At 34.1% G+C, this 12337-nt stretch overlaps 1 protein-coding gene across 1 annotated transcript; it reads right to left on the bottom strand.

Moving 5' to 3' along the window:
* Positions 1–1355: 1355 nt before the first annotated feature.
* LOC122008626 (probable protein phosphatase 2C 12) lies at positions 1356–7740 on the bottom strand. Its single transcript, XM_042564422.1, has 9 exons — positions 7297–7740; positions 5568–5739; positions 4649–4802; positions 4507–4570; positions 3625–3732; positions 2635–2760; positions 2314–2549; positions 1935–2137; positions 1356–1839 (listed from the first exon to the last, which is right to left on the bottom strand). Exons 1-9 carry the CDS (start codon positions 7468–7470, stop codon positions 1805–1807), a joined length of 1272 nt encoding a protein of 423 aa, XP_042420356.1. The 5' UTR covers positions 7471–7740; the 3' UTR covers positions 1356–1804.
* Between the last annotated feature and the right edge of the window lie 4597 nt (positions 7741–12337).

Raw genomic sequence — 12337 nt, 5'->3', positions numbered from 1 at the left:
ATTTAATTCCTCGGAAACAAATCCTGGAGGATTCGAACTGTGTGACAATTCTACCACCGAGTTCGGCTACGTGGCGCCAAACCCCAACCAATACTGGAACTTGGAAGAGGAAGGAAACAAGTACTTCTCTGATCCCCCACTCGACAGAGATTTATGCTACTTTGAAAGATCTATCTTAACAGCCCCCAGTATCCCCAGGGATATAGAAGTGTCCCTTAACTTTTAAAGATAAATATGTTATCTTAACGATTTTCAAATGTCAACTCTAAGGATATGGAGAGAGATAAATGTAAGTACACAGGTATTAGGTACATAGTGAGATAAACTCCATCTCATCAAAATTTCTGAGAATCGATCCCTGTCCATTACGCTAGAGATATCATACACCCATCGCCTGCGCTAGAGGTAAATATAGATACACAGACATTAGGTACATGGTGAGATAAATCTCAAGTCGTCAGTTACTGAAAATCAATTCATGTCCATTACGTCAAAAATATCATACACCCACTACTTGCATTATGTCCTAGGCTCATCCCTAAACTTTTAAGCTTCTATAGACTGAATGAAAAGCTCAAACAAGAAAGACCGTGTTTATAATTTTTTTTTTTTGGTTAATTTAGGTATATGAGTCTTCGCTCAATTAATTCTAAAAGTGGACGATTGAGTCTCCGAGGGACATGCCTGTGTTTATAATTATAAAACAAGTCTGTGGAACTTGTTCTTACATGCAAACGTTGTGACAAAAAGGTGAAACGCTCGTCCCAGCGCTCCCGCCGTACCCGACTCAAGATCATCACGAGGAGGATAAATTACAGTATCCGAGCGAGCATGTGACATACAGAGTGTAATATAGGGATAGAGGATTTATTCCTCAGTTGTCCCGAGGATCAACCCTGCGACCTCATTGTGACAACACCCGCCACATACCAACTCGGATGACCCGCGGGATCATCCTTACATGCAAACGTTATTGAAGTACAACAAGCGCGAGAAGAAACAAGCAGTATATAATTAACAAATTTTACATAAATCAAACAACACATTGACCTATGACTTAGACTAAGCAGATATTTAACTATTTATTAAGATTTCAAACCAAAATCGAATGATAAATCATTCAAGAAAACATTGAGATTTACTGTCAATGAATTTTCATCGATTTTTTTTTAACAAAAATGAAACCAATTGGGTGGCATGAAGAACACGTTAATCATTTGCATCGGCCACAAAATGCCGGGAAATAACATTTCATTAAAAGTCGGAATTAAAATAAACAATCCACTTGAGTAAATAGTGATAAAAAAATATTCCTAAAAAAAGAGACCAGAACAGTAATAAATTGAAGCTGATAGTATTCCAAGAACATATCATAGATTAGTATCACATTAAACAGTAATACACCCAATTAATCAATTTCTCCAATCATTTGATGAGAGCATAATCTTATGTGACAATAAGCAATTAGGAGGGAAGTTCTACAATCGCCCAGTGTATATATAAATTGGTAGAAATGCGAGTGATCACTCTAATTTTCTCTTGATGTTATGTACAAATCTAGAAATAATTGGGTCAGGAACTTTGAAGAGATTTTAAGCAGAAAGATCAGTTTGTTTAAGTCTTCTATAATTTGTGAGGAGATGCTCAACTAAATACAGTTTTTTAGTTCAAGGATTAAAAACCTTCCATTCTTATCTCTGCAAGAGCATAGCTTGATGATGGTCAGTGAATGCAGGAAATATATCCTCACTGTCGCTTCATGTGCATGAATTCTTCAGTTCTACACTAATGATATTTCACAGGCCTACTCACTTCCTGAACTTTTTCGAAAAGAAGAATCTGGATAGTTAAGGGAATTGTATAAAAAATGTTAGTGTTTAGTATTTGGAACTATGTGAACTTTGTGAACAAATTGATCCATTGGTTTCATTTACCTCTTGAAGGTCGTCTTCCTTCCATTGCTTCCTTTTTCTCTTGACAACTTCGGCAAATAAATGGACCATCCCAGGGTTGCAGTCTTCCAGACTGATGTGAATTTCCATTGACAGAAAAGCTCTCATCAGGTTTCATCTTGATCTGGCATATTGCACATATGTAAAGCTTGAACAGGTTGTGGATTGGATACGCTGCGTTCAACCTGCATTTCATTTGAAAAGTACTCATTGTGTCACAAGAAACGCCAAATCTCATGGGACTCATGACAAGCTAATTTGCTTGATTAATTTTTTTTTTCTTATAAGATTTGATAAGTTGCCATAGTAACTGAAGAATTGTTCGCAAAAGAGTTATCGAAATTTAGCCAAAACTTTTGACCTTTGGGAGAGCAGTGCAGACTCTCCTTCGAATATTTCCTCCACAACATCTGGCTCCACAAAGTTCCTATCAGAATTAGATGATAACTCGGAAGACTTCCGCCTGAACATTTGTTTGAGTACACGCATTCCTTGTTTCTTGGTTGGTGGTGCAGTAGGAGTTATTTTCTCTGGTGGTAATATATCGATCACAATGCAAGTAGTATCATCTTTGAGTCCTTCCACTTGCACGGCTTCCTGCAAAAGAGGATATCAAATATTGACAAAAGGAGTCAAGGGTGTGCTTGTGCCACAACTAAAAAATAGGCAAGCCACTAAGTACCTTGACAATTTGATGGGCTGCGACATCTGCCGGCAGGCCACGCGAGCAATTCAATGCCATTTGAGGAGTCAAAGCATCCCAAACACCATCACTTGCGATAATAAGTCGATCTCCAGCATTTGAGAGCTGCAGCAATCATGAAACCATTTGTTCATGGTGGATTTCTCCAGAATACAAAGAGCCAAGTTACACTTGGTCATTCAAACATTGAGTATCCTGTTAAAGTTATGCAATTTACTTTTCCAACATTTCACCATGAAAAATGCAAAAAGATACAACTGCAAATCATCAATTCCATCCTTAGTTACAAGATCCATTTCCAAACAGGTTCAGCTAGAGAAAATAAAAGTTGGCCTGAGCCATTTACATGACTCAACCTGGCCCACAATTTTGTGAGTTTAGATTTGAGGTAATCGAGTTTGGGTCTTAAATTGGTTAAACCATTTATGACCCACCAAAAACTGATCAGGTAAGATCATAAATGGTTCATCTCATTTGTGACTCATTTATAAATATATATATAGTTCATTAGTTATTTAATAGGAATCTATATAAGTTTGTAAATATATAATATAATAGAATATATAGTGTAGCAATCGTATGTATTATATTTTAATTTTTTATATAATTAAAAATAGTTCGTATGCTATTTGTAATTTAAAATTTTTAAATGGGTTGTGTCATTCAATCCATTTATGACCTGTTTAATTATAGAGGTCATGTCACATGAGTCATTTATAAGCGGTCTAAGCTGTTTAATTAAACCATTGTAAACGGATCAGCCGTTTATGTGAATCATACATTTTGACCCATTTATTAAATATGTTAGATTTGGGTTGAGATTAAACAATCCCTTCCTTTTTGATCTAAGCCACCAACAGTCTGATACTTAATAAGCAACAACTCAAAGAAAAGACGATGTTATTTATATAATTAGCTTCAAATGACCATAATGCTAGCATAGATAATCCCCTTTAAATCATTGCATACCTTCACTTGCTTAACATGAGGTACAGGAACAATAAGTTCACCTACATCCTTATCACCAATCGATCTCGATAAACATAAACCACCTGGCCAACACCTGAGAGGACCGATCTAGAAAAGAAAAGGAAATATGTGAGTATAATGTCATAACTAAGATAAAAAGAACATCATAGTTTCAAAAGTTGCAGCAAACCAGAATAAAGCATGACTATAGAGAAACTAAAAATAGGTCTTTAATCGGAGTACTCATGCAGCTATTAGAATTATAATTCAATGTGACAACATGATAATTTGATTATTCTCCTGTTATTTGATAATGCAGAAACAAGAAATGAGGAGGATATGTTTAATGTTCCTTCCATAGTTTAGAATTTCACTTGGAGCCAGTCAGCATGGGCTTACATACCACTTCTACTCATCTACCAAAACTGAAACCAACTATTGCTTTATAAAGAAAATTAAGTTTCTAAGCACGAGCACAAGTTACATGTTTTACCGGTCCTATCCATGCCAACTCCGTGTATCACCCACACCAAGCAGTACAAATATTGCTTTCCTTGTATCTACCAAGACAAATTTAAACCCTATGGAGCCAAATTTAGGTCTGGCAGCATATTCTTGTTAACAGAGCTTTTTCTTGTTTTCCTTTTAATTGAGACCACCAAAAATGCTAATTTTATTATAATAAATCGAGAAAGAATAGGTAAGGGGTATCTTGCTGCCAGAGTAAAGTTCACTTTTAATTGATGAACAAGCATAAAGCTACATGATACAAATATCTAAACCTTTTTTCTATTAAAAATCAGTATACATTACTTTTGTCAACTTTGAACATGAAAATAAATAAATAAATAAATAAGGCAAAATGGTCTGGAATAAACAAACCTCTGCGCCTCCAACTATATTCAATCTCCCAACCTCGCCTCCACTTGCTATTATGCGATCAACCCTTCAAAAGAATCAACTATCACACATTCAGCACAAGGTGGATTTTTTAGCAACAAGATCATCAAGAGAAGAAACATACTCCTCTGCATTGACTTCCAGACGGTGATCTGCTGATAAATAAAGCACAGAACCTTCGGCAGATTCAAGAATGCATCTTGAATCACCAACTGATGCTACAGTAACTACCCATCCGTCTATTATAACAAATGTGACAGTAGTTCCTGAAGTAAGAGCTGAAAAACAACCAAAAGACAGTTTACTGAAATTGAGATTTATACAGAAAATAGAATATCACAAGGATTCAAAAGAAAACAGAAAAAGCAGGCTCAAAGTAAATTAAGATTAAAGTAATCTAATAGTTTAATGTTCTGGAATGATCTGTTGAAATTCTGGATATAAGTAGCAAACTTTGCAACAACGATGAACAAACTTTAATGTTTCAGAAATGCACCATGCATGATACTTCTTAATGTGATCTGAGGCTAGCATTTGTACATAGGCAATATAATGTATGTAACTGACTATAAATACTATTTTCACTGCACCAAGCTTGAAAATCATTGAAATACTAATACAATGAGAAGCATAAAATTCTGAAAATGATCATCGGTAGTCTGATATATCTTCTTCTAATAATTGAATGATTCCAGTCGCTGATGTAGTAGCATAGAAACTTCAAATAATTGCAACTACTTGCTAAATTAGGCTATGCAAAATAGCAAAGTGAGGATAAATCAAGCATAATGAACAATCAGATCTGTGAGTAACTAGAACACAATTGAATGCCATGGTTATTAATTACAAATGCAGTATCGGTCAAAAAGCTTGAGTCAACGAGAAAAATGTGTCAGCAAAGTGCAAGAAAAGAAAGTAAGAGTCAACTACTTTCATAAGTTTCAGGATAAATGAAAAAACAATTTTCATGCAAGAAAAGAATGTAAGAACTAAAATCATGTCCCTGCAAGCCAAATTGTTGGCATGCAACAGTGCATTCGTACCTATATTTTGAAATTGTTTATCTGTTTTTACAAATCCTGCGACCAAAGCTCGTGGTAGAGCAGCTAACCACTCATCCCTATTAAGATCTGAAGGAATTGCGCCCAATATATTATCCAAAAGTTTTTCTTTTGTGTATATAGCAGCTCCAGAACCATTATGACCGTCAAATAGCTGAAAAGTAAACAGAAGTATCATGTTAATAAATATTCTGCAAGATCACAGAATATTGGAGTTAGAAAATGTGTTTGCTAAAACAGAGAAATTGAATGTGCTAGCAAACAGTAGATCTTTGCAAAGCCACATATTGACAAAGCTACTATTTTAGTAGTTTTTATTGGAACCTCTTTATCAACATTGTTAAATATTTCATATAAAATAGTAATGCTACATGTACGTATTGATCTGACTGTCTTCAGATCATATGTAGTTAATAAACTCAAGCGGTCTTTATTATCTCATTGTCATAGATCATCAGTAGATCACATAAATGACTTGATTAAGTTCTTTACATTGCAACAATGCTGTCGAAACCTGCCAAGATGTGATAACTAATAGTATTCAGTTTTGTGTAGCTTGCATTATGGATCTGGACTTTATAGATTAGCATTGTTGCTCCAAAATTTGGAATATCTGCAGGGACAGTTTTGTTCCCTTTGAACAAGTTTACTTACCTGCATAACCAACTAAAAGTTGCTTCTGGAAGGTAAATTGCACAGAAGTAACTCTTCTTGATTTCAATCAGTGCAGAAAGGATTTGAAGAGTTGCTTCTGGCAGATAATTTGCACAGAAGTAACTCTTCTTGATTCCAACAAATGGATATAAGGAATTGAAGATGACTGTTGTCCAAGTACTACCTTGAGTCTCTTGACCAAGTGGCATTCAGATTACAATTATCTTGTTTGTCAAAGTTTCTCACCTTACTATCCTATGGGCCTCACTAGTTGGAGACATTAAACTAATATCTAAACACTTGGAATAAAGCAATGAATGCTTCAGGATACATGCTTCCACACTATATACACCTTCGATGTCAATCCTTAACTAATTAAGGCATCCAATTGTTTTTTTTCTCTTTGACTTATTTTCTTTGGATGACTTAGCACTGATTAGTAGATTATCAGACTGCCACTTGACCACACATGATCAGCAGTTGGCAGACTCTCCTACCGTATAATCAGTCGATGAAGACACACAATGGTATTTGGGTCAATTCTGAAAATTCAAGCTGAATTGTCCTGAAGCTACCAAATAAGAGCATTTTAAACGTATCCTAGAAGTATTCCATTCAATGGAAATAATTCCTTCTGTGTTTATTTTCTTAAAAATGTATATATATATCCAAGGAAGATGAGAAGGCGTCAAAACACTAGGGAACATATCCTCAGAGAAACTTCATTTCATTTATCTATGCACAAGAAGAACTGACAGTCGAAAAGGAAATTAAGAGATCGAGAGGCCTCAAATGAACACAAAATTTGGGATCAAAAACAAAAAAACAAGTCTCCAACCAAACACTAACAAATTCTCATTTGAGATAAGAACAAAAGCTTTAAAATATTTTACAAAAAATACATAATTTTATCCGGCATATATATTGCAAAATGCCATTTTTTATACAAGCAACCCCTTTAAGTCAAGAACAATTTCAAAGAACCGACAAGCTCACAGTAGCCTCCAATGGAATAGTTCAGAATCCGAAACAAAAGTAAGTAAAAACGATCTCGTACCGCAAAGACCGAGAATGTGGCGTCAGAATCACCCGGATCGCGTTGGAGAGCTGTCTTAATGAGGGTAAAGTCCTCTCCTTTCTTACTCTGGCTGGCCTGACCATGCAACACGTCCGGCCTCTCCATCTTCTCGCTCGAAGTCTCCCTCCTCAACAGAACTGCCAGAGGCACCATCTCCGTCCGTTCCGCAGCCGCCTCCAAGACGAGTCACGACTCCACCTGCTCAAGATCGCGGCTTCAAACAAACCTCAAAACGCGAGCCGCATTACCTTAAACAGCTCGAATCCACGAAAATCTCGATTAGATCAAGAGAAGGAAGCAAAACGAGAAGGATTGCTTGAGGAATCAAGGAATCGAAAGGGAGTAAATCGAAGTGGAAGCAGCCGCTTCTTACACTTCTTCCCCACCAACGCGAACCCTTCGCTGGCTTTCCGCGTAGTGGTACGAAGCGACCGACCTGTCCGAATTCCTTTTGTAGGAAATGTTTCGCTTATACTAAAAAGAATACCTTGTTAATTATTGGGTAGATATGCTGAAGTCCGTGTGGGCCCAGCTACGCTTCGGCGCCATTTGCCTCACGTACACGTCGGGTATTGTTCTCTCCGGTATTGGAAGAAATATTTTTTAGGAACCCCTTGTTTTCATTTTATTCCGTGGACACCCCTACTTTCTCTTTATATATATATATATATATAACAGTTTTAGCCAACAAACTACCTTACACGCCTTTAGCACACACATCAGTGTTAATGTCTAGGTATTTTAATATGGATGAGAGTTATATTCTTTGAACATAATTAATATATTTATTTATTTATTTAATATAATGAAGGTTAATATTAAAATGAATTTGAATGTGTTAATAAAAAAAATATTAATATAATGGATATATGACATATGCATTATATATATATTTAAAGAGATGATATATATTAATGTTAGAACCAATGAATTTGTTCCTTAATCCCAAATAATTTTTCAATTTTTTTTCAAAAATTACACAACTCTCTCAGATGATATAAGATATCATCTAGCACTTTTAGACTAAGCTTTATAGATATATCGTAAGAATTGGACATAAACATAAAAATATATATTAAAATATAATATAACTCTTAACAATTTGCAGTCAAATAATTAGATAGTGTGTTTTTGTCTGATCCAATTAATTTGTAATCACGTAATAATTTTTGGTAAAACTATTGATGATCACTAAAGATTTAAAAGAGAAAAAAAATATATTAAAAGACATTAAATTGGATCCTTTTGGTAAAACTGTTGAATTATTTTTTAGAACTTAAAATTTAAAGAAAAGTACGATAAAGAAAATTAGATTATTTTAGAAAAATATAGAATGACAATATAGAGAATAATTAAAAATAATAATTCATTCCATAGCTCATCTAATTTTTCTAACAATGCCCTCTATAGTTTCAAAATATATATATATAAAGGGAAAGATAGGTGGGCAATGAGTTGGATTCACGGGATTGTAATTAAGGATTAGATTTTTTTTTTGACTAACTGCAAGCAATCGCGGCCTAATTAACGCTTCTTTGACCCGAAATTTCGGCCCATAAAATTATTGAATGGCAGTGCCAACTCGAAAACGCGGACTAGCTGTATGGGACAAGCAACCGAATAATAAATAAATAAATAAATAAATACTAACCTGAATTTTTATTTTTAATATTCATGAAAATATTATTTTCAGATCACATCTAATTAGATTGGATATGTTATGAATAGTTCTATCGTGTATCTCATTTTATCATGTATAATATTTTTCTTCTATAAAAAAAAAAAGAATTTAGATTTTGTTTTAAAAAAAATACTCTTACGATGTTAAAACTTAATCGGGGCAAAGTGAGAAGGAGTTAAGCTTCTATCATGTATCAGCTCATTAATGAAGTCTTTCATGTTTATTTTGGAAGAACCGAAGAAAGAGAAGCAGAAGTCTTTCTTATTTTATTTTGGATGGAGAAGCGATTAAGATGTCAAAAATAAATCCAACTGAAGAGATTTTAAGGTTCGAATTAAATCGGATAGGATCCAAATCTGACTTGAAAAAAATTTTCAAATTCGGATTAACCTGAGTTAATCCGAATTGATCTAACATAGGATTTTAGGTTTTAGAATTTAAAATTTTAAAATTTAGGATTGCATTGCTATTTTTCACGTTGACTCGATTGCCGGATCAGATTCATTTTTGACATAGTTTACAAAATTTAACTCTTAAATTTAAATATTTAAACCGATCAAGTTAGTCAGGTTATTTAGGTTGATCAATTATTCGAATTGGTCCAGTTATCAAAGTTCATTTATAATTTTTAAGTTGGTTTGGATTCAGATCAGCTTTGAATTGAAAATTTTTTATACTATCTTTGTTTCAACTTATTACGAACTCATCCGATCCTTCCGAATTGATACTCCTATTAAAAATGGAGGTAGCAACAGTTTAAGCATGTAATAAATTTAAGTAATATTATTTCTTTTCCTTCCATTTTCATCTAAATTCTAAGGCATGCTTATTCTTGCGGAGAGAGGCGCAAGAGAGGGAGAGAAAAGAGAGAAGGAAAAGGGATCCATTTACTAACACACCGAAGCAACACCATGATGATCACAATCAAGTGCATTATTTACTTAAAAATGCAAGGTAAAGAATCTGATAAATTTTCAAACCTAGGGCAATAGATTTTGATTCAGGCGTTAGTGAATTTGTTCAATGACCGATCCTATGGACGAATAACTTTACCACTACAAATAATCACAAAAAGAACTTTAAAATAAAAGGAGATGAAAAAAAAATCACTAAACTTCAGTTTGGACAATCTCAATTGCAATTGAAGAAGCTCTAGTTGGACATTGGCAGCCGACTAAAGGGGATGAATAACCTGAAAATAAAAATGTCCTTGAATTTTACAGCTTTATTAACACTTGCATAAAAAGTAATACAAACTAATTAAAGAAAAAAAGGCAAAAAAAACGTTACTTAGTTTACCATCAGCAGATTGTTAATCCAAAATGAAAGCTCATTGAAATCCCCTCTGGACGAAGAAGCCTCTTACAGCAGTCAAATCTCACAACTACAGAGCTAAGCAGAATTAAAATCGATTACAAGTATTTTTTTTAGCTTCTTGAATCACGATTGTATTTATAATATTGATCGGGGTACCTGGAAGGGTTTCAGGCGTCTGAAGGAGATGAAATTTTATCTCCGTCGCACAGGATCGCGATAACGCGCGTTTCAATAAATTTTTTGGTCTGGGTGCCTGGACCAGGTCCGAGTGCTCAGAACCAAAAGTCAACTCTTAGTTGACTTTTTGGTCCAGCTCTTCCGCTCCGGTTCCGTTCGCTTGGGTGATTTCGACCATCCAGAATAAGGCTCACCCGAACTCATTTTCTGACCTTCTCAAGCAACCTTCCACTCCGACTTCTCATCCCTTAAAAACGTCGCGCGCCTTCTTCTTGTCCGCTAGCGTATTCTTCCCCAGCATCTCATCCCTCGAACGCACTGAGTCCGTCGACTCTTTCTAGTGCGTCCTCGTTACTGCGTCTTTCGCTTGACTTCCTGTACTCCTAAGTTTCTGCACACTTAGACACAAGGGTTAAAAACACAACAAGACCTAACTTGATTTGGTTGATCACATCAAAACTACCGCAGAGTACTTACAATCTCCCCCTTTTTGATGTGAATAATCCAAGTTAAGTTAGGGTAAATCAAACATAAATAATAGTAAGGTAATGAATTTTGCAAGTACAAAATATGCAAAAATTAATGAATTATATCCTCCCCTAAACTTAATCTCTAATTCTTCTCTATTGATTATGTTAAAATGGGGTAATCTATGCAAAATCTAAGGATAAAATCAAAAAGTTTTAAGTTTTGAAAATCTGAATTTTTTAATTTAGAAAGAATTAAAAAAAAATAAATTAAAAAAAAAGTTTTCAAAAATTCTCTTAGATAGAGAAAATGGTAAAGTTCCACAGAAAAAATAAATTTTACAAAAAAAATAGCATTGTAAGATATTTTTAAATTTAAAGAATACGAATTTTGTTAAAAAAATTTCAAAATAATACGAGGATAAAATTTTTCCTATAGATAAGTGATGAAATTTAATTTCTCAAAAAATTTAATTTTAATTAATTTCTAAGAGAAATTATACTGAACAATTTATTTGAAAGCATTAGATAATTTTATAATAATTAAATGCTTTAATAGTTAGTTAATTAAATATTCATTTTAGTAATCGACTTCCAAACTGTAATGAGGCACTAGACCTTCTTGGTTATTGAAACAACCACTTTTGTAATATTATTCTAATTTGGCCCTTATGGTATCTAAACTGTCAATGCATTTCATTCTATTTTCTAACTTGTTGAATATGTGAGCATGCACTATTTTTCAAATCTTCTATTTCTACTTTCAATTTTTAATTTTTCATTATTATTTTGTCGAAATCTTCTAATCGTCAAGATGTTGTTAAAATTCCTTTTAATTCATCATTTTCTTTTTCTAATTTACAGGAATTTTCGTTAGTATTATTACAAACTAAAATAATTTATCAGGATGTAGAGATCGTACCTGACTTACCTTGTCAATCCCATAATCTGAAACTCCCCATGAAGTGTTGCTTTCTTTTGATATCACTCCCCCTTCATTGATGCTCTCGATGTTCATTTCGGACGATCTTGCTTCATCTTCATCTTCTTAGTGACTTGCCACTAGCGTAAGTCCGGCGAGGGATTCGATCTCTGATTTGGATGACATTTCGTCCCACGTTGCCTTTAGATTTCGATGCTTTTCTGGACTGGTCTTTTGTCCTTGCTATTCAATTTAGGACAGTTATCTTTTATGTGTCTTTCTTCATTGCAGTAGTAGCATCTTATTTTTCTTCTTTTTCTTTTATCCTGCACTTGATTAGATTTATTAGTTTTAAATAACTTTTTAAATTTCCTTACTATGAACGTTGTTTTGTCATTTTGGATTCCTGTTCATCTATTTTTGTCTTTAAGGCAATGTTGTGCTTGGGCTCATTCT

The sequence above is a fragment of the Zingiber officinale genome, chromosome 8A (assembly GCF_018446385.1).
Source record: "Zingiber officinale cultivar Zhangliang chromosome 8A, Zo_v1.1, whole genome shotgun sequence".
NCBI classification, from domain to species: domain Eukaryota; kingdom Viridiplantae; phylum Streptophyta; class Magnoliopsida; order Zingiberales; family Zingiberaceae; genus Zingiber; species Zingiber officinale.
Note: the sequence above shows the minus strand (reverse complement) of the source record. Positions and strands in the feature narration are given on the sequence as shown.

Bases quoted from the DNA above. Each gene is read 5' to 3' on its own strand.
- LOC122008626 (XM_042564422.1), bottom strand. From the start codon at position 7,470: ATGGTGCCTCTGGCAGTTCTGTTGAGGAGGGAGACTTCGAGCGAGAAG. The intron at 3,733-4,506 runs GTTTGTTTATTC...TTTCTTTTCTAG, and splicing joins ATATAGTTGGAGGCGCAGAG to ATCGGTCCTCTCAGGTGTTG. The intron at 2,138-2,313 runs GTCAAAAGTTTT...AATGAAATGCAG, and splicing joins TCTGCACTGCTCTCCCAAAG to GTTGAACGCAGCGTATCCAA.